We start from the raw sequence: 23383 nt of genomic DNA, 5'->3' as shown, positions 1-23383 counted from the left end.
AAACATCTTTTATTTACATGACTGTGAATTCCTTCCATGCACAGTCAGCCAGGCTTGGCAAACAGTCTTTCAGAGGAATATTTATCAACACGAATCCTATCTTGTTTGGCGAGCTGCCAGATAACTAGTTTCCAAACACAGAGCAAGGCAACACTTGGCACAGAGTCTCTTATAGTCACAAACAGAACTTTCCACTCTTGAAACGACTAAAGGAACAAATTGTTTCCTGCAAAAGCCCACTCCCCATTTGCTCTTCTTTTGTTTCCTATGGGAGGGGCCAATCACCTCCAAGGTGTGACTTTACCCCCAAGTTGACCCTGCTTTCTTAATTGTTCTTGTCTTCTGGCAGCTCTGCACATGCGCACACTGGGAACAGGCTCCAGCTGTTCCTCTGTCTCACTGCTGTCTAGCTCCCTCTCTGCCTCCCCCGCAGAGCCCTCGTCTGAGCTTTCCTCAGCCCCCAGGATTGACCTATGTTCCTTCCCAACCTCCTCACTCTCCAACTCTGTTGCCAGATCTGCTGACCACAAGTGGGCCACAACAATGTGTTACAAAGTTGTTCATTTCCCACTGGCCAAATGGGCTGAATGCCATGACCCTTTTTTCAGCACTGTAAAATAATGTGAGTAAAAGCTATGGCAATCTTTCCTTTGAGTTAGGCACACATTTGAGAGTTCCTATATAGACCGCAAATTTCATCTCTGCTGTAAGGAGCAATCAGATGATGATTAAAACTTAATAGAAGCAAAAAATCAAAACTATGCCATAATAATCAAAACTAAGGAACAATAGTTAGAACACTTGGTGATCAGTTTTCATTGTTTCATGGAGATAAAAGACTTTCTGTAACAATCATTTGGTTGTGGCAGGGATCTTTCCACAAAATGCTTCTCTTAATACAATTCAGCTAAAGAACTCTTGAGGTGCACAAATAAAAAACTTTTTTAGTATAAAACTGAGTATGATGCATAATGTCAAATAACTTCTGCTCTATAATAGTCATAGTCAGAATGAGAGAAATAAATAAAACTTGGGGGTTGCCAGGCCTTTAGCATATAGAAATACTGTTATCCAAGGAATGCAGCTTCATATTCCATCTTCTGTTCCTTTTCATCTAATTAAAGTACTGAAGTTTGTGAATGATACATCAGCCATTGGTATCATTTGAGATGCTGATGAATCTGCATACAGATGGGAGGTTACTGTGTTCCACTATCAACTCCAAATGAAAAGCTGTCAACATCTCTTTCCTTAGAAAACTGCTAAGAATCTATCCTTAGCATTAGTGTTTGGCCATGACTCCAAGTAGACCTAACCTAACCATAGATTCATTTTCATTCAAATGGAATTTTCCATGTATTTTACTGTGATCAATAAACAACTCTGAATGAAAAGCTGTCAATGTCACATTCCTTAGAAAACTACTAATAATCTATCCCTAGCATTAGTTTTTGGCTATGGCTTCAAGTGAACCTAACCCTAACCCTAGATTCATTGGAATTGGAATTGGAATTGGGATTTTCCCATGTATTTTACTGTGGTCCACAAACAACTCTGAACAAAAGATGTCACTGTTGGTTACTTTAATAAGCCTCTAAGAATCTATCCATAGCATTAGTTTTTGGCCATGTCTGCAAGTAAACCTAATCCAAACCCTATTCTAGGGGTAAAATCCAGCAGATTCTGACAGGTTCTGGAGAACTGGTAGCTGAAACTTTGAGTAGTTCAGAGAACCAGCAAATCCACCTCTTGCTGGCCCCAGAGTGGGGTGGGAATGGGCATTTTGCAGTAACCTTCCCCTGGAGTGGGGTGGGAATGAAGATTTTGCAGTATCCTCCTGCCATGCCCACCAAGCCACACCCACCAAGCCATTCCATGCTCCCCAAGCCATGGCCACAGAACCAGTAGTAAAACAAAATGAATTTCACCACTGTCCTATTCCTTGATTCATTTTCATTGGCAATGAGATTTTCTGTGTATTTTACTGTTGTCCACAATCAACTCCAAACAAAAAGCTGTCAATGTCTCATCCTTATTTTACTGATGTCCACAAACATGTCAATGTTGGTTTCTTTAATAAGCCTCTAGGAATTTATCCATAGCTTTAATTTTTGGCCATGTCTTGAAATAACCCTAACTCTAATTGTAACCTTAGATGCAAAGATAATATGACAATGTTATCTATAATATTTCTTATTATATAAAGATAATATTCTTTTCCATTCCATTCAATTCCAATCAACTTTTCCATATTTTCACCAGCTTGCTAACTTGATGGCATGTTGTCTTTTATACCTCTCAACATATAAACTGGGAAAAGGTGCACAGCTGCTTTGCCCAGCTCAACTACATCACCGATTTATAGAGGGGTATATTTGCAATATAGCTCTGATATCAACAATAATTAAAAAGTACAAATTTGCTTGAATGCAAGGGCTGTTTTGCTAGATGTAATTTCTTTACCCCGAAGGGGTTACAAAACCTCATGCAACAACACACTCTGACAGTGTCTTTGCTAGTTTGGAGAGGCACATACATTTGATAACTTTGCAGTAATTGCTATCAGTTTTGATGGCAGCTGAGCATCTGTTTGCAAAGATGCAAGATTAAATCAAGCCTCCCTTTCCTCATTTTCTAAACAAATAATCAGTATGGCTAATGCCAACTGTGCCAGCCTTCCTATCTTGGAAACAAAAGGCAGTTCCTCAATAATGAAAACATATCATTATGTACATACCATTGTACATAAATGGCAAGGAGGTGGAGAGGGTTGGTAGCTTTAAATTTCTGTGCATTTATATCTCAGAGGACCTCTTATGGACCATGAATGCTAACATGCTTGTGAAGAAGGCACAGAAGAGGCTGTACTTCCTGAGAATGCTAAGGAAGATAAATCTATCTCAGCATCTACTTCTGTCCTACTATCGCAGCACCATTGAGAGTGTCCTGATATACAGCATTCTTGCATGGTATGGGAGCAGCTCTGCAGCAGACAAAAAAGCTCTACAGAGAATTATTAAAACTGCCCAGAATATCATTGGGCTCCAGCTACCAGCCCTGGATGACATCTTCACATCTCGCTGTTTGAGGAAGTTGCATAACATCCTCAGAGACTCTTCCCATCCTACTCACAATCTTTTTAGACTGTTGCCTTCTGGCAGAAGATATAGAACAATTCAAACTAGGACCACATGTCTTCTGAATAGTTTTTATCCCAGAGCTATAATTGCACTTAACAATGAACTAAATGGTCACCATTAGTGAGCTATTGGACAGCACTACTTGGTCTGTTATGTGGATGTTTGGGTGATTCAGGGGCAGAGTTTTTTGTTTTTGTTTTGATGGGTGGGGGTGAGTTTTGGGGATTGTTATGGGTGTTGCAACTGGTCTCTGGGTGTTACGTGAATTTCGTTTTATGTGTAAATGTACAATGACAAATAAAGTGTGTGCGTGTGTGTATGTATGTGTGTGTATGTGTTTATATGTGTTTGTGTGTGTTGTATTTGTGCTGATAAATAAATAAAGAGAGACTAGTATAGATCTATTTCAAGCTATTTAGCTCTCATCAGCTAGCCATACCCTTACTGGGCTTTGAACCTGGGCTGTATTACATATTAGGCAGATGTATTAGCCACTAAGCCACAGGCTCTCCTCCTTTATCAGCTAAGCCAGGGAAATAGGTATGTATTGTGTCACAAACCCTGGTATGCCCAAATATGGGAGGGAAAACACTGCTTCCCTTTTCTATGGCTCACTCCAGGAGACCATCCAGGCAGAAAACCATATTTTTAATGTTGCTTTTGTTACATTTGTGTTGTATTTGTGCTGATAAATAAATAAAGGGAGACCAGTATAGATCTATTTCAAGCTATTTAGCTCTCATCAGCTAGCCATACCCTTACTGGGATTTGAACCTGGGCTGTATTACATATTAGGCAGATGTATTAGCCATTATTTATTCATCAGCACAAATACAACACAAATGTAACAAAGGCAACATTAAAAATATGGTTTTCTGCCTGGATGGTCTCCTGGAGTGAGCCGAAGGATAGAAAAGGGAAGCAGTGTGTTCCCTCCCATATTTGGGCATACCAGGGGTTGTGACACAATACACACATGCGCGTGCGCACACACGCACACACACGCACACACACGTATATTCAGTAGAAATAATTATTTTTTTTAATGATTACCTGTTACTCAGCAGAGAACCCAGGACCATTAAGCTGTCCTCCATCATTGTGATAATTTCAGAAGATTCTGTTCCCTTGAGAAGGAGCTCTCCTCTTCCTTTGAATGCTGAAAAGCTCAAGACCTGGTACGCCCAGCTATCCACTACTTGCGCCAGCTTCGCTTCAATATCCTTCTCTTTAATAGCAGATATACAGATGTCCTGTCCCAAAAAGAAATACCCTTAAATTATGCAAAACATAAAGTGCATACATCTTTAAAGCAAGTTATAAACACATGGCAAAAAAACTAAACCTTCTTTCATGGAAAAATGTCATGCTATGACAGAAGAATCACCATATTTAATTGGATTAAAATATGAATTAACTAAAGAGGTATCCTTAGGGAAATAAGCACTTGCTTATATAGGCCAACGAAAATACCAAGAAGCACTTGGGAATGGGGTAGAAGCTAACATTGCATATTCCCTCCATTTCTCTGCCTGACAATGGTGACCCCGGGTCAATAAAAACAAGAAAAGCCAATAAAAGGAAGGATACTGAGCCATAAATTGAGTTTGTACACTTCAGACAACCTGATCTCTAGAAAGTGAAGGTCAATTGTAAAAAAAATACTGCACAGACATTCCTGAGGTGGAGAGAATCATTTTACCTATATCACTATATAGACTTTTACTCCTCCTCCTCCTTTGAGAATGAGATGTGTAGTACCTAAATTTGGCAAATAAATAATAAACTATTTCATGGATGTATAAGATTCTTGACATATGGGTAGTTTACAATTGAGGAATAAAAGTGGTGATATCTTCATTTTAATCCAAGTATGCAATCTTAGGTTACTCTTTTAGACTGCTTTAAAAAGTATTATATTCGTGATATACCTCAGAAACTTTTAACTATGCCTGGTAAAGAACTAATTGATTGCTTAATGAAACCAAAACCATAGAAAAGATTTTTTGAATATCAAGACATTTTATTATTCATCACTCATCACTTAGGTATCACTCATCTCACTAAGTAATTTCGGCGTATCAATAGCCTTTGAGTTGAAAATGTCATTATAAACAAATGTAACAATGTTTTAAAACGTAGAAATGATGAGCATATAACATGGAAATCGGCACAAAACATGCACGTAGAAAAACTTGACATGTTGATATAGTTAAGTTCTTAGGAGAATTTGAAACATTAACATTACACCTTAAAATATGGGCTTCATTGAGGCAGGAGGTGAGTTTCAAGAAAATCCTGCTTAACATTTTTGCCTCATTTTTTGCCTTTTTTGTTGTACTAACAATACAGTTTTACTTCCTGTTGTTATTGAAGTCTTTTGCATTAAGCTCAGTCATTTGGATATTATAATAATTTCAGATACAATATCAACAGTGACTCACAGCAAAAGTGCAAAAAAGCAAAACCATTCTATCTGACAGTCCCATTAATTCTATCAGTACAGGAAAATATTATGCCTAAACAATATATCGTTTTATGAGTTCACATGGTTTTGGTAGGTCAAATCAATCAAATATTAAAATACAGTATATAATGTACAAGGACACTTATAAATGTTTAAATGGGAAAAAAATCTTCATTATAATTTATTTCCTATTAGGATAATGCACAATTACATTATGTATTATCATCCTCCTCCTATACATACAGAGACATACATTTTTGTGGTGTGTGTGTATGTGTGTTTATTTATTTATAAAATTTGTTTGCTGCCCATCTTATATCTAATAACTCTGGGCAGCTTACAACATAAAAATGTTGAAAAATATTAAAATCACTCATTGTAAAAAATAAACACCAGATAAAAGCATTAACAGTATGTTTCCTGATGTTAAATTTAAAATGCAGCAATAGGGAAGGCTACCTCAATATCATCTTTATGCTTGAGAAGTGGTGCTTCCATGATATTCCGAAGGCAAAAGGAATCAGATTCCACATCAAATGGGTGCCCAGTTGTTTCAGAAATCCGGTTCCAGTGTCTTAGTTTCATAGCCTTGTTGGTCATCATTTCCAGCAGTGGACAAGACTCACTGAAATCATCTATTCGTTTTTTAAGATCTAAATATGCTTGCCAGTCTTTAAGCCCTTTAGGTAGTTTACGGCACCTTTCATTGGAAAAAAAAGCAATAAAAGTACTATTCTAAAAGAAAAAAAGAAGAATGAAGAGAAAAGTGGGGCAACTATCTGAACAAAAATGAAACTATATGAAATAATCTAAAAGCACTCCTTAAAAATTACACTTTTGTGCATTGCCTCTTAAAGAACGGCAGATTTAGCCTACAGAAAGGTGCATAGCAACAACAGCTGAACTATCTCAGTGACTGCATGGTTCTCTTCCCTTTCAAATAGGCAATTTCCCTCAATTTGAACCATTGCATTACTTAGAGAACTTCAGAAGGGATTCCATGAGTGGTTCCAATGCTAGCCTTTAACATGAATAAATCTATTGTGGGATAAGATATAGAATTATCAGAAATTAGTGTTACAGTTAAAAGTTGAGTGCAGATGTTTATATAGGAAGCAATCTCACCTGTTTTGAAACTCCAAAAGTTCAGCATTGATTTTTTCAATATCAACATCTCCCCAAAGAATTTCATAATAGCCACTTATATTGTTCATCACAGTATCATACAAACCATATAACTTTTGAAGCAAACTCAACTCTTTCCTGTAGGAGAAAAAGGGACAAGATTAATTATAGTAAAACTATTACGGTAGCATTCTTTCTGCTTATACCACAATGTGATTAGAAAAGTATAGGCAATTCTCCAAAGTTGGTGGAGACAGCAGCCATGCATGGGTTAACTCTGCCAGTATCCAATAGGACTGAGTCTACAAAATGACATCATAGCACCTGAGGTGTATCCTTCTGCTTTTTTAGACTCAGATGATCTTGGGCTGGCTGTGCTAACTGCTTTCTCCTCAAACTTGGATTCAAAAAAATACAAATAATTGGCTATCCTTTAAAAAAAAATCTACTTTAAAGACTCCCTGCCTCAAATTGTCCTGAGTAAGGCAGCGATCACCAACTCAGCGGCGTTAGTGGGTGCAGAATCCCAGCAACCCTCCTGAGGCATGAAGGGAAGCAGGCCCACGAGGTGACTCTGTGGCCTCCAGCCTTCCTGGACCTCCATTTGTGGCTGCAGCAGCTTCAAGGAGCTCCCGTGCTGCTTCATTGCTGGGCATCGGCCATTGGAGGCCACCGCCTTATCGACAGTTTCCTGCTCACCGCTGAAATCGCTGCTGAAACTGCCATTACCGCCAAAACTGCCTCTGCCACCACCACTGCTGCCGCCTGAGGAGGCCAGGGGCACAGACGACCCCAACCCCAGCGGGGAGGAGTCAGGAGATGATAGGAGTTTGATCCCTGAGCAGGATCTCCTGTCCCAGGATTCTGGGTCCCCTCCCTTCAGGCCTGTTCCTTACACTCCAGGTATGGCTAACATTATCTTGGATGCCATTGAAAGGTACATTGCAGCGTGGCTCCAGCACAGGTCTTCTTGTTATTCTACTCCATGCAGGTCTTCTTCTGGTTCCAGACACAGGAACGATGAACATTCGGCCTCCTAATCCCACGAGCTTCCTGGTACCTCCGGCCAACCATTGGTATTTGGAGAGGAGGAACACCCCGCCAGGGATTCAGACCTGTCAGAAGACGAGGGCCTACCCCCAGCCCACCTACCTTTGTTGGTCTTTTTAAACCAGCTGTTTTTCGCTCTCTTTGCTCTCATTCCCTGGGATGCCGGCTCACAAGGCATCCCAGGGAATAGATCCGGACAAAGCGGACACCACTGACCAACTCTTTGTCTAACCCAAGGTGGAGGTGCCCTCCATTGACTTACCGGTGGTGAGTTTGTCCTCTCCTAATGCAGCTTTGGCCGCCCCAGAAGATTCCCTTCACCCAGAGGACAAGAAGCTTGAACAGACGCTCATTAAAGGGCATCAAGCCTCTGCATGGGCCATCCGTGCTGCAACCTCAGCCTTATTCTTCAGTAGATCAGCTCTCCTTTGGCTGAGGCAGCTCCAGGAGAGACTCCCTTCTGGGGATTCCAGAGCCCGCAGGGACATCAATAAATTGAAGGCAGCCTTAGAATACACTGAAGATGCATCTCTAGATGCGGCCCATTTTGTGTCTAAGTGTATCTGGCTTAAGCAGTGGAATGCTGATGCCAGAGCTAAGTGGAGGAGAGCCTCCTCTTCTTACTCCACCAATCTCCTTTTCTGCCCTCCACTAGAACCTCTCTTGGTGGAGTCTAAGGACAAACGCAAGGTCCTTCAAACTGCAACCAAGAAGCAGGAAGGTAGAAACCAGTCCTTTTACCGTAGGCAGCCCTTTTGAGGGCAGGGCGGGGGTTTCTCAAACTCCCATCTGCAACATCAGGCCCCTCCCAGACAGGGACCCTCCTTCTCCAGTAGATCAGGCAGGAACAGTCAGTGATTTCCCCCCAGGAAATCTTTCAGGGATGATTCCAACCACTCCATTAAGAGGCAGAAATGACTGCCTGGAGTCCCTCCCAATTGGCAGCCTTCACGGATCATTGGGATGACATCACCAACAACATGTGGGTCAGGTCCACCATCGGATTCGGCCTAACCTTGGACTTGCCCTCCAGCTCTCCAAACCACTTTGTCACATGCCCGGTCTCCAGGGATCCTCTCAAGAGGCTCCTGGTGGAACAGGCTATCCACCACCTGCTCCACATTCCGGCCATTCAGCCTATGCCTCCAGGCCAGGCGGGCCAAGGGTTTTACTCTCATCTTTTTATCGTGCCAAAGTCTGATTCTGTTCAGGGGAAGGTCTTTTCCTGTCTCTAGAGCGTCAGGTCAGTCTCTGGGACCTGGCTAATGAAGTGAGGAGCAAGCAACAGGTTCCGCTGATCCAACTGTCTCAGTTGCTAGGGAAGACGGTCTCATGCTTCTCCATCATCCCATGGGCACGGCTTCACAATCGCTGCCTCCAGTGATTCCTGTTGCCATTCCAGAAGACCAACAGCAGCGTCTCTTCGGTGAAGGTCAGATTGACTCCAGAGGTGATCAAATCTCTAGACTGATGGGTCTCCCCGGCCATGTCCCGGGGGTCCCTCTTCAGGGAACCCCAGCATCTTGTCATCATGACTGACACTAGTCTCATTGGGTGGGGTGCTCACCTAGACTCTCAGGTGGCCCAAGGCCTGTGGTCCAGTTCTGACCTAGTCCACAGCATGAATTGTCTGGAGTCAAGGGTGATCCACCTGGCCCTCCTCCACTTTCAGTCATCAGTACGCAACTCCCACATACTGATTCTCACAGACAACATGACGAGCAAGGCACATGTCAACCGCCAGGGGGGAGGACGAGGGCCATCTCACTTATGGACTTGGCATTTCGCCTGGCGATCTGGGTGGAAACCAACCTGCTCTCCCTCTGTGTGGAACATATTTCAGGCATCAACAACACACAGGCAGACTGGTTAAGTCACATAACGATTGACCCAGTGGAATGGAACCTGAACCATTGCATCTTCAGACAGTTGACCACGAGGTATGGGGTTCCCATCCTGGATCTCTTCACAACTCGGTCCAACACACAACTTCCCAGGTACTTTGCTCGGTACCTGACACCAGGAGTGGAAGGGATGGACACCTTGAGGTGCATATGGCCTTCCAGGCTTCTGTATGTCTTCCCTCCCTTCCCCCGGATACAGAGAGTGATACGCAAAATGCTAGAGGAGGAGACGGAGCTCATTCTCATCAACCCCCCACTGGCCGCATCGACCATGGTATGTGGACCTAATCAATCTATCAGTGGGTCCATCTTGGCACCTCCCCATGCTAGAGTCTCTTCTTCAACTGGGGTCCATTCATCACCCTGACCTCCAATGGCTTCATCTAACCACCTGGAGGCTGAGCGGTCGGCCTTAACAGTGGCTAAGCTCTCCGATAAGGTAATAAGGACAATTCGAGTGTCTTGGAGCCCCTCTACTAATAGAATCTACAACACCACTTAGCAGCAGTTTGGTGCATGGTGCCACCTTTGAGTGATTGCTCTGCTCACAGCTTTGGTAGCTGACGTCTTAGAATTCTTGCAACTTGGCCTTGACACAGGGCTCTCTCCTAACACCCTCAGACGGCAGGTTGCGGCACTCTCCTCAGTTCTCACACTGCATCATTCTGAACCACTCTCCTTGCACCCACATTTGCAGAGATTCCTCTGGGGCGCCTCTAACTTAAGCCCTCCGGTCATCCATAGATTCCCTACGTGGGATCTGGCCAAAGTCCTAGACTTCCTCACCGAACCACCATTTGAACCTTTGAGGTCTTCCTCCCTACAGCATCTCATGCTGAAGGTGGTGTTCTTAGTCACCATCACCTTGGCAAGGCGAGTCTTGGAATTGGCGGCGCTGTCCATCAGATCTGACCTGTACGTCATCCTTCGGTTCGACCCCACCTTCGTTCCTAAAGTAAGTTTGGCTTTCCACAGATGTCAAGACCTGGTTCTTCCTAATTTTTGTCCCAATCCAACGCACATGCTCGAACGAAAGTGGCACATGCTGGATGTGTGCCGCGCCCTCAAGGTATATATCAGTAGGACAGCTGACTTCAGACGTACTGAGGATCTTTTCATCTCCTTTCATTCCACCAACAAGGGACTTAAGGCCTCATCTTTCATTATTGGGCGCTGGATCAGGTCTTCCATCTCGAAGGCTTATCAAGCTCATAGCTTCACTCCACTATCTAACATCACAGCACACTCAACTAGCAGTGTGGTAACTTCTGCAGCATGGACTACGCAAGCCTCCATAGAGGAAATTTGCAGGGCGGCCACCTGGACTACTCCAACACTATTTATTTGCCACTATAAATTAGACAAGTACGCATTGGCGGATGCAGCCTTCGGAAGGCAGGCTCTACAACACGTGCTTCCCTCATCGGATATCTAGGCCAGATGTAATCCCACCTGTGGACAGGCCAAGCTTTGGTATGTCTCATGCATTGCTGCTGTCTTCACCAACTTTGGAGAATGAGTGTTGGTTTCTTACCTGATACGCCCTTTCTCTGGGCAGGTGGAGACAGCAGCCATCCCCACCCTGATCTCCGTGCGGGCCTAGGTCATAGAGGGATGGCAAAGAAGGATTTTGGAGTGCTGATCACTTGAGAGCACTCGAATAGAGCACAGCAGTCTACTTATCAACTTTGTCAAAGAAGCGGGAGGATACACCTCAGGTGCTATGACAGAGTTAACCCGTGCATGGCTGCTGTCTCCACCTGCCCAGAGAAAGGGCATATCAGGTAAAAAACCAACACCCATTCTGAAACTGGAAATCTTAGGAAGCATGGCATAAAAGTCTAAATAATAAATCATAACTGATTCAAATTAAGGATTTTGTAGATGTACTTTTCTGGAGACATTTCATAGCATAGCAAGATTTTGAGAGTGGTTAGGTTGAGACATGCTAAAACCCTAGTAGAGCATCATGGCTGGATAAGGATCTGAACTAAGGTTTTGCCAATGCACTGTGATAAAACTAAAATCTTCCTTTTTATGACCCTTTGGTCCCTATTATTTTATACTTTTATAATGATTGTTCTTAATATACTTTTCTGGTTTTTTTATTTGTTTGTTATAAACTGCTATACACTATATATATGTATGGGTACAACATAAGGAAATGGGATGTAAATTGTAAATAGTGATTTGGAGAGAAGGATTAGAAAACTTTGTTATTAAATATGGATGTTTAGCTAGAATAGGACGTAAGGATTTAGTATTATTGGAGGATTTTAGAAATAGCAAATGAAATGCCAGTATGTCCTTCATCATAAAATATACCAAGATTTAATACATGTGGTTATGTATTAAATCTTGGTATATTTTATGATGAAGGATATTTAAACAATTATAGTCAAATGAAAATGGAGGTATGATGATGGTAACATGTATAAATACTTGATTTAATATGAATTTTGTTTGTTGACTGTGGAAGAGATGCACGTAAGCCTTTTTGTAACCAACTGATACACTTTCTACAGTATGTAAAGAAGGATGTGTTGTGTTTGTTTTGAAAATAAAAAATAAAAAATAACTTTTATTTTAAAAAAAGAATTTTGCCAATTGGTCCTCTCGTATATTCCCCTTCATGCACATTAATCTTGTAACCGAGTTCAGTGTTTCTTAACTTCAACAACCTTAAGATGTATGGCCTCAGGAATTGATGTCCACACATTTTAAATTTGCTGAAGTTGAAAAATACTGACCTAAGAGCAGCATCACAGCTAAAAGGTTACAAAGAATTATAAAAACTATGCTTTGTGTGCTTTTCCTACTTAGGTTTTCTATGTGTCTTTTAACACATGTTTTCTCTTATCACAGATATTCATCAGGGTTTTTAAAAATTCTGCTGCCATATTTACTTTTACACAAAGTTGGTCCCTTAATTACTGTTTTTTCCCCCCACTGACTTTATGATTCCTTTTGTTTTGCCACAGTTTGGGACAGGCACAGTTTTGAAAACTACATTGGAGCGCCAGTATAAACTACTCTATAGTAGCTACAATTTTGTGCAAATATCTTTTTTCCAGTCTTGTGTTTTAGCAAAACCTTAACTATTCCAGCAGGCAGAACAATTTTCCACAGTTACCTGATTTTATGCAAAACTTCATAGTCTGTGACAGGCAATCCAAATAGCTGCTCACCAGATGAATATGTAATAAATTTCCTCCAGAGCTCATCAAAGTTTGCCTAATAAATAAAAATATAGAGAAATTAATAGTTTAGATCATTCACAAATAATCACCCCCTTTTGGGGTGGGCTAACATTTTGATAGCTAAATGTCAGTAGTATGTAGAACCAAATGAAAAAATAGATGGGGCCACTCACATACTCTTATACACATCTGCATATAATACAAATATATTCAAAATTTGCCTTATACAGATGTATGTGTTATCAAATAAGGCATAAGCTCAATTCCTGTTGACTACATGAACACTGCCTTCTCCAAGCATGTTTTTTATGTTCCAGTCTCAGACGCTGAAATTCCCCAGTGATCTTCCACCCAATATCTAGCCATATCTATTGTCCTGAGGTGGAATCCCCAGCTGTGTGTGTGTGTGTGTGTGTTTGTGTGTGAAGAGGCTAGTGAGCTTAGACTCTTTGCACAGTAGGAAGTGACACAAAGCTCACTCACTTACACACACACACACACACACACACACACACAAACAAAATTCCTAAAGTCCTTATCTGGCTGTTCCCAAGAAAATGCAGTGAGTCTGGTTAGAATTAGATTCTTGTAAATAGGCTAGCAACAATAAAGAAGCAACTCTGATCAGTTCACAATGCCATTCTGGTTCCTTGTGCCTGTTCTTGGGAACAGCCAGATAAAGACTTCAGGGATTTGAGGGGAGGGTGGTAGTGTCAGGTCTGCATCACTTCCTGCCCTGTAGGAAGCTTGCCAGTGTCTTCACTCCTTCCTCCCATTCTAGCTAGAAATTCAATGACCTCTTTAATTTATGAAAATAGATAGGGTTGACTAGTCCTGCCACCATATGCATATTCACATCCATTGTATATATCTACTTATCACCAGTAATCATTCTCACACCCTCAATATACCAATTCAGCCACACTCCAACTCCGTCCAATTCCTTCCATCTTCTCCTGAGCAGTTACAACAATGGGACTTGAAAAACAGCTTCCCAAGTAACATATGAGACTGCATTAATCTCATCAGATATTCCACAGTGCAATTAAGATTGAGAAGATGTATAAACAGAATATGGATAGCCAAGTGTCAGGAATACTCTAGTAGTGGCATTAGATAGCCATCTGTCAGGAATGCTCTAGTAAGGGTTAGACTAGGTGATCTTTACAGTCCATTGTAAGATGTACATTGTATAATTCTGCAAACTAACCTATACTATAGTATTTGGTGAAGAGAATAAGAAAGATGAATCATTCTATATACGCCTGAATACATGTATACATAAAAAGAGAAAACAACATACTCTATAGAGGGATGAAATTATACCCCAAACCTAATAGTTTATCTATTTGGTTATCTTGTTGTCCAGTAGAAGATCTTATACGTCACAAAGTTAAATAGCTATGCAAGATTCAGGCTAGCCCAATGGCTCTCAAAGTGCCATGTAAAAGATGAGCCACAAAATTATTATAATAGAAAATAAAATATCAAGAAATATGACTGAATAGACAGTGGAATAAATGAAAAACAAAATACATTTAGCAATAAATCTACTCATGTATTGACTGTCAATTTGCTGCAATATTTTTATTAAATAGAGATATATCTATTTGCTTTGTAACTGCTCAAATGGAACAAATCAGATAAAAAAACCCCAACTAACCTTATTGTAACTTCAGAATACACAATATACAAAATGTTCTCAAGGTTCTCAATTCAATTGCACAAAATGTTATCTTTTATTTAAAAAGTGCATTAATAATTTTTATAGCTTCCAAGATAAAACAGAATTTTCAAAAGCAACATTCAGTAGAATATAAATTGAAATAATTTCCTTTTGAGAGAACTAATAGGTCTCTTGCTACTCAATTTAACACTCAATAAAATTTTACCTGAAATATCTGTAATCTATTGCTAGCTTCTTGAGGTGGTGTATTTGGAACCATTGGTCCTTCCTAAAATACACAAAATGAATCAAAACTAATTATCTGATAAGATTGAATCCTATGTTCTGTTCTCACATTCTTTCAACAGAGACATACAATCACTAGGGTGTGGAAATTTAATATTATAGACCATTATGCTTTATATTATTTGTGTAGTTGTTACAACTGTGTAGCACTTTGGATTTAATTCTTCATAGCAGTTATGTGAAACGGTACAGGTTGTACAGTATATAATGTTCCAAAGTACAGTTTGAGAATTAAATTTGAAATACTTCAAAGCTCTACTAGGTATAATTATTTTATTTACATATTTATTCCATGTTTGTGACACAACAATATCAAAAGTTTTTCTTTTTTAATTGGATTACTTCATTCATATCAGTTTTTAATCAAGACAATACTGACACCACAAGTTTTGCAACACAGTGATTCGAGGATAAACATTGATAAGCTAGCTTTATTTATTGCAAAAACTAGAAACGCTGGCTATGAATAAATCTAACAATTGCCAAGACTGACATCCAATCCATATTTATGGTGGAAGAAAAAACAAGTTTGAAGTCACTTCCTTCCACCCGTGCTACTTATTAAGGCCTAAGATCTTCACACTCTGGACTGGGAAGAACAGATGTTTCTGGTCCTTTGTTATGGTAATGAATTATTCTGATTTCCAGCTCTCTGTATTTGACCTTAACAGCTTTAGTCCGCAAAATTCCTGTTAAGCCCAGAAATATTTAATGTTTACATTTTTAATGAATCTTTGTATATTGCTACTTGTTATTTCAGTTAGGCCACAGTAAGTTATTGGAATCATTAATAACTCAGTACGTTATTATAGTTGGATTAAGTTTTCTTCAATCTATAGGATTGAGTCCTAGTCATAAAGTAATTAGATTTCAAGCATTAACAATTTAGTATTTTAAATATCTAGAAGTAAATATTTTAGTTAAAACAACCAGCTGTAGTTTCTCCACAACTCCCATATAAATCAAGTTACCGTCTCATATGCTACTTCATAACCTGACACATCTTCACGGAAAACCTCAACTGCCTCCAGAAGCTGACCCTTAAACTTGGGCTGGACTTGAATTAGTTCATCCTGAACACTAGCCTGAAACAGAAATAAATATCTGTAGTAAGAATGAAAAATAGTTATGATTATAGTTATATATATTTCCTCAAATCTAAAGACTCAGTAGATTGTTATTAATTTTATTTAAATGCAGAACTGTGAGAACAGAAATGATCCAGTATTGGCAAGATTTGAGGAAAATAAGTGATTTGGGAATGCAAAAAAAAACTTTAAACTGAAAATCTTGGAGGATTATATAAATTGACTGAAACCCTGAGGCTATGAAGTTAAGGTATAGATTTGGGCAAATAAAAATTTGTAGGTAGTCTTAGAATTTTGTAGAGGTCCATATACCAGGTCTATTGCTATTATAGAACAATTTTATCTACTTTGTATATTGTGAATTTATATTAATAAACTATTATTTTATAATAGGCTATTTTGACATACTTACTGCTTTGCTCTGAAGCTTATTAAAAGAGTACCGTAATGTATCAACACTTTCTGATTCTTCCTTTGTTACTTCAACTTCAAATCTATATAAAATTGTGTAGGCTTCCTAAAACAAAATCAGTATTACACGATTCACACCCTTGAGCACTCTTGTTTTTTTTAAAAAAAAACTTGTTTCAATTAGTTCTTGCTTTTAAGAAACTTACTTCAATGGGCCCCATTATCATATCCATTTCTATTTCTTTATCACGTATATTGGACAGAGCTTCCATAGCAAAACGGACATCATCCAAATCCCGAATTGGTCGAGATAATTTTTTCAGATACTCCGTTATAAAACTTATCATGTCTTGCATTTTTTTCTTGTATTCTTCATTTAAATAGCGACATAGCAACATTTTCCATGCTTTTGCTTCAATCGAAAGAGCTAATTTCATCGGCCCTGTTGAAAAATTGAAATACTGCATATGCCAAGCTATTGATGTGTGAATGCCTCATTCTTAAATGCATTGTACAAACTGCTCTAAAATAGAACTGTACTGTCAGAAAATTTACAACACATCATCTGGGCCTGAAATAGTTGTGCTGTTCGTTTTGCATGCATAAAGAGCTTTGGGTTTCTATTGTTTGAACATCAACTCCCTAAAATATTTTTGTCCCAAAAGACTAAATGTTGAGAAACGTTAGTTGAAAATCCTAAGCTTTCAAACTCAAAAGATTTTAAAACACGTCTCTGTGCTCAGTTGTTATGTTCTCAGTAGTGGTTTGTCAAACTTGAAAGAGCAAGCTAAGTCCGTAAGCTCCTCCCTCTAATTGTTTGGAATAGCTGATATACATTTTGTACAATCATATGCTAGTTTTCATGATGCACAGAGATTGAGAGAGAGATTGGGAATTATGCATGCAAAAATTATACGACTGGAATTAATGGAATATAATTTCTGTATAGCGTTTTAAAGACCATTTCTTCTTTAAAAATTGGTCATTGATTTATGGCTATGGTTGGAGTCATAATAATAATAATAAATAATAATAAATATTTATTTCTTAGCCGCACCCTCTCCCGCAGGATTCGGGGCGGCGTACAATGAAACATATGAAATAAATATGTGGACAAAACAAACATATGACAAAGACATGTACCGAGACACACACACACAAGGAGGAGGTCGGCTGATAAATAAAAACAATTAAAATACAGTATTTAAAAACCCCTAGATAATTAAATATAATTAAAATACCCATTTAAAAACCCGTCAGGAGCAATATGGTTGGATCAAAGTTCGAAGTTCAAAGTTGAGCCAGGCCAGCTGCTTGGAATAGGTGGGTCTTAAGCTTAATACGAAGGGAGCGGAGGTCAGAGGTATTCCTAATATCCGGAGGGAGGTCATTCCACAGGGCTGGGCCCGCCACAGAGAAGGCTCTACTCCTAGGCGCCACCCCCCGACACTGTCTAGTGGACGGCACCTGGAGGAGGCCCTCTCTGTGCGAGCGAATTGGTCGCAGGGATGTATGGGGCAGAATACGATCCCGCAAGTAACTAGGTCCTGAGCCATGGAGCGCTTTAAAGATTGTTATCAAAACCTTGAAACGCACCCAATAGACCACAGGAAGCCAGTGCAGCTCGCGCAGGAACGGTGTCACATGGGAGTACCTAGTACTCCCCATAATTACCCACGCGGCTGCGTTCTGGACCAACTGTAGCCTCCGGGTGCATTTCAAGGGAAGCCCCATGTAGAGAGCGTTACAGTAGTCCAAGCGAGACGTCACCAGCGCATGAGTGACTGTGCGTAAAGCGTCCCGGTCCAGTAGGGGGCGCAATTGGCGCACCAGGCGAACCTGGTGGAACGCCCCCCTTGCCACGGCTGTCACATGGTCATCCATGGACAGCCGGGCATCCAGGAGGACGCCCAAATTGCGCGCCCGCTCCACGGGGGCAAGTTGAATGCCCCCAATGGCCAATGATGGAGTTAATTGGCTGAACCGGAGAGCTGGTACCCACAGCCACTCCGTCTTGGAGGGGTTGAGCTTGAGTCGGTTGTCATCCATCCAGATCCGTACGGCTTCCAAGCACCGGGACATCACTTCGATGGCCTCGTTGGGGTGGTTCGGGGTGGAAAAGTACAGCTGAGTATCATCAGCGTACAGATGGTATCCCACCCCGAAACCACGGATGATCTCACTCAGCGGCTTCATATATGTGTTGAACAGGAGTGGCGAGAGGACCGACCCCTGTGGCACCCCACAAGTAAGGGGGGGTAGGGTCGACCTCTCTTCTCCTGCCAACACACGCTGCGTCCGGTCAGAAAGGTAGGAGCCGAACCACCGCAAAACGGTGCCCCGGCCCCCCAACCCCTCCAGCCGGCGCAGCAGGATACCATGGTCGATGGTATCAAAAGCCGCCGAGAGGTCTAATAGGACCAGGAAAGAGGAACAACCTCTATCTCTGGCCCTCCAGAGATCATCCACCAACGCGACCAAGGCCATCTCCGTGCTGTGACCGGGGCGGAAGCCGGACTGGCGCGGGTCTAGATAATCATTTTCCTCCAGATGTCGTGGAAACTGGTAGGCCACCACACTCTCTACAACCTTCGCCAAAAAGGGAAGGTTGGAGACAGGACGATAATTGGCCAGCTCCAAAGGGTCCAGGGAAGGCTTCTTGAGCAAGGGTCTCACCACCGCCTCTTTCAAGGCGGCCGGGAGAGACCCCTCGCTCAGCGAAGCATTCACTAGGCCCAGGAGCCAGTCTCGTGTAACCTCCCAGGATGCCAGTACAAGCCAGGAGGGGCACGGGTCCAATAAACATGTGGTGGGTCGCAGTCGTCCACGCAATCTGTCCAAATCCTCGATGGCAACCAAGTCAAACTCCTCCCAGATCGATTCCTCAAGACTCGCCATGGACGTCTCCATTGGATCACTGACAGGAACCCAATCTCTCCGGATCTGAGCGATTTTATCCTGCAGATATTTACCAAATTCCTCTGCCCTGCCCTGTAGAGGGGCCTCCCGCGGCCTCTGAAACAAGAGGGAGTGGGACACCCGAAACAGGGCGGCAGGGCGGTTCTCCGCGGATGCAATGAGAATGGCACAATATTGGCGTTTGGCCATTCTCAATGCCACAAGGTACGTCCTTAAATGGGCTCGTGCCTGTGTTCGATCAAATTCGGAGCGAGAGGATCTCCAACGACTCTCTAGACGTCTCTTGCGGCATTTCATCACCCTTAGCTCCTCGGTAAACCAAGGGGCTAGGGTGGATCGTTGCCGCCGGAGAGGCCGCAAAGGCGCCACCCGGTTCAAGGCCCCAGTAGTTGCATTATTCCACGCAACTACCAGGTCCTCTACCTGGGGGCGGGTCAAGGTTACAGGAGGTGGCCCAAGCTCCGTCTGGAACCTATCAAGTTCCATCAGGCGCCTGGGGCGGAACCATCTGGAACTTTCCGGTTCCGCCTCCCCGCAGCGGGAGGTAGCACCAGGGAAGTCAAGACGAAGGAGTGAGTGATCTGACCATGACAGGGGAGTGATGGTTAAGTCCCCTCCTCCCAGATCACTCAGCCACTGGCCAGAGACAAAAACAAGGTCCAGAGTGTGTCCTCCCTCGTGTGTTGGGCCCTGAATCACTTGAGTCAGGTCCATGGCTGTCATGGAAGCCATGAACTCCTGAACCCCCTCTGATGCTTCTCCCATCGATGGCAGGTTAAAATCCCCCATCACTAAAAGTTTGGGGGTCTCGACCGCCACCGATGCGATCAGCTCGAGGAGTTCGGGCAGGGCCGCTGATGTATAGCGAGGAGCCAGGTATACTATCAGCAGGCCCAACTGTCTCCCAGGCCCCCATTTCACAACAAGGGATTCACATCCGGACGTCTGTGGCACAGTAGACTCCCTCGGCTCTAAGTCCTCCCGAATAATTGCTGCCACCCCGCCGCCCCTTCCCTGGGCCCGGGGCTGGTGGAATGCCACCTTTTAAAGTTTTTCTTTGCGCTATTTATCATATTTATTGCTATTTTTATTGATTTCATTTTTTAAATATAAGATTTGTCAGGAAAACTGTTACTGGTCAGATTAAAAGTATAATGTTTATATTTTAGTCAATTTATATTAATATTGCTGTGCCCAACTTTTCATTAATTATTGTCTTTATATTTTTTGAAGTATAAATTGGCCAGATTTATATTGATACAGCTATTCACATAAAATTAACAAATGTATATTATTTAAAGATATATACTATTCCACCTTTTTTTGCTAATTTTATCTGTGCAAATATTTCTGTCTTCTCATTGTTAGATGCTTTTCCAAATATTGCAGCCTCCATTTCATACCTGTATTGAGTTCAATGGGACCAACAGAAACTGTTGGTTTTAAATCTTCTATTTCTTGTTCAAAGGTAGCATAATGAAGAATTTCTGATCGGATCTCAGTCAGAGATGGATTATTGGCCAAAAATTGCTGTGAAGAATTGCAACCATTAATATTGTTTATTTAAGTAGAATTAACTTAGATACTGTTTCATTTCAATTCTGGTTCTTTCTACTAGGTAAAATGCTTTGAATTGCTATAGGTAAACCATAAACTATAGATTTGCTTGTAGCCGTGGATATATTCCTATCTTCTTCTCCATTGTCTCCCCTGTGAAATGTCTCCCACCAACTACCCATTTCTAGAATATCCAGGAACTTCTTTTTGGCTGCTGAAGGCCCACTTTGCAGCTGGTCTATTGCTCTGTATTATAATGCAGTGCAGCCCTACATCAGTTGGCAAAGCTGGTTCTTTGACTTTATTGGTGATTCTGAATGTTACAAAGAGATAACTACTGTATACAAAAACACCTTAAGAGGGTTAAAGCCAGCCCTCATCTCAGAATCCTTATGAGATTAGAGAAAACGGTATTATTATTACTCAATGACTGACTGTCTTTCCCATTAGCTGCACCCTTCTTCCCCAGCAGATGCTATCTGTGTATCGGATGTCAAAGAAATGGCAAATCTGGCTTTCAAACAGATGGAAAAACAATACCAGGAGAGGTACATCCTTAATAAATGACTGAATGAATTATGTCAGTTTATTGAGAACTGATTCTAAGTAGGCCTCAAACATTTGTAATTCCTTTAGTGTAATACACCATTGCCGTAGTGACACATGAGCCATGGTGGCACAGTGGTTAGAATGCAGTACTGCAGGCTACTTTTGCTGATTGCTGCCTGCAATTTGGCAGTTCGAATCTCGCCAGGCTCAAGGTTGACTCAGTCTTCGATCCTTCCAAGGTGGATAAAATGAGGACCCAGATAGTTGGGGGCAATATGCTGACTCTGTAAACCACTTAGAGAGGGCTATAAAGCACTGTGAAGCGGTATACACAGTAAGTCTAAGTGCTATTGCTATTATTGGATAGCAAGCTCACTGCTAAGGCTGAAAATGCTGATTTACAACTGCTTTGCATTTTCCTTAAACTGAACTATGCTATTTATCGTTCACAGAACTTTCAAATCATAGCAAAGATTCCACAGTGGGTATTACCTGAACTTTAGCATCTCTATCTTCTATCCACAGGGCTTTATACTTTTGAAAGTCTTGCAATGCTTCACTTGCAGCTTTCCTTACGGAGTTTACTGCTGAGGACAGAAGCACAACTAATTTGGATATATCCTTATGTTCTGCCACACCCGGATAAAAATTTCTCAGCTTTCTAACAGGAAGTTGCTCATCCTGTGTTTCTGGGGGGGAAAAAATTAACGTACTGCATAAATATTTCACATTCCTTACCTATAGATAAATAGATAGACAGACAGACAAAAAATCAGCAGCTATGTGAATTATGTGTATCTTCTTCAAGAAAGTTTTTATTTTCCTGACTGCAATAGAATTTATTTATTTGTAATATGGTACATTCACACCACATTTTGATTTAAAAAAACACACAACAGTAAAAATATAAAATATGAAAATATAAACATATATTTGTTTTATATAATTTTAGCTTCATTGATCACAGTCAGGAAATCAGCAAAATACTGCAGTGGAAGAATCTCCTTAATTGGCTTGATGAGATTACATATTTCCCAGAAAGAAAAGCAGCAGTCCACCTATGTGGAATATTGTGGATTCATTGGCAGCAGAAAAGAGTCACCTATTCATACCTACATCCTCTCTGCTAACTAAAATTTATCATAAAACTGTAAAAGAAGTTTCTATAGTTGAGAATGTCTAGTGCAGTGTTTCCATATTTTTAAATGGGAAGAATTAAAATGGTTGGTGAGTGCTAGGAACCTGATCCTATCGCGGTTCATTTATTTTTAAACAATATTTACTGAATACTAAACTGCTTCTCTGGTTAGGATTATTTAAACTGAAAGACAGGGATAGTGATACACACACACACACACACACACACACACACACACACACACACACACACACTGTCCTTAACTTTTAAAATGAAAATACCAGTCAAAAGGGTTTTTTAACATAATTATTTAAAATGATTATTCTTACAGCATTATATTTATATAAAACCATAAGGCATATGTTAATACAGTAATATTATGATGTTAGCGTACCCTGTTTTTCATTTAAATAAAATATTAATCAGAAAAGTGTTTCAGTACTAATGAAACATTCTCAAAAATGCACATAAAGAAAAACATTTTTTTAATTAAATGGGAGATGGAGAGACTCCTTCTCCTCCGTGTTCAAGGCAAGGTACTCACAATGTAGAGGTAATATGGAAACTTCAAGATCAACGATGTCCACATACATATTTTATTTATTTATTATTACATTTATTTGCTGCCTGTCTCACAGTTGTAGGAGACTCCAAGTAACTTATCCAGTCCCTTTTTAAATGCTCAACACTTCTTGGCTCTGGAGTTATAGGGAACCATTCAAATTGTTCTATCATAGCAGCTACATCATACTCACTAGTTCTCTAAACTAGTGATGTTCAAATGTGCTGGACAAAACTCCTACAATTCTGAGTCCATGAGAACTTATGAGAGAAATAATTTAAAATAACTGGATGGTAGCTAA

The 23383-nt window shown here is 40.9% G+C and overlaps 1 protein-coding gene across 1 annotated transcript in view; it reads right to left on the bottom strand.

Annotated features, from left to right (window-relative positions):
- DNAH8 (dynein axonemal heavy chain 8) overlaps window positions 1-23383 on the bottom strand; it is a 153988-nt gene that overhangs the window by 87866 nt on the left and 42739 nt on the right. Inside the window, exons 26-35 of the mRNA XM_081940825.1 lie at window positions 21875-22071; window positions 20680-20806; window positions 16564-16799; window positions 16359-16463; window positions 15830-15943; window positions 14779-14841; window positions 12820-12920; window positions 6733-6870; window positions 6067-6307; window positions 4194-4393 (exon numbers count right to left, since the gene is read on the bottom strand). Coding sequence (XP_081796951.1) covers window positions 4194-4393; window positions 6067-6307; window positions 6733-6870; window positions 12820-12920; window positions 14779-14841; window positions 15830-15943; window positions 16359-16463; window positions 16564-16799; window positions 20680-20806; window positions 21875-22071 — 1522 coding nt within the window. The remainder of the gene's footprint in view (window positions 1-4193; window positions 4394-6066; window positions 6308-6732; window positions 6871-12819; window positions 12921-14778; window positions 14842-15829; window positions 15944-16358; window positions 16464-16563; window positions 16800-20679; window positions 20807-21874; window positions 22072-23383) is intronic.

The sequence above is a fragment of the Natrix helvetica genome, assembly GCF_964273705.1.
Source record: "Natrix helvetica genome assembly, chromosome: 2".
NCBI classification, from domain to species: domain Eukaryota; kingdom Metazoa; phylum Chordata; class Lepidosauria; order Squamata; family Natricidae; genus Natrix; species Natrix helvetica.
Note: the sequence above shows the minus strand (reverse complement) of the source record. Positions and strands in the feature narration are given on the sequence as shown.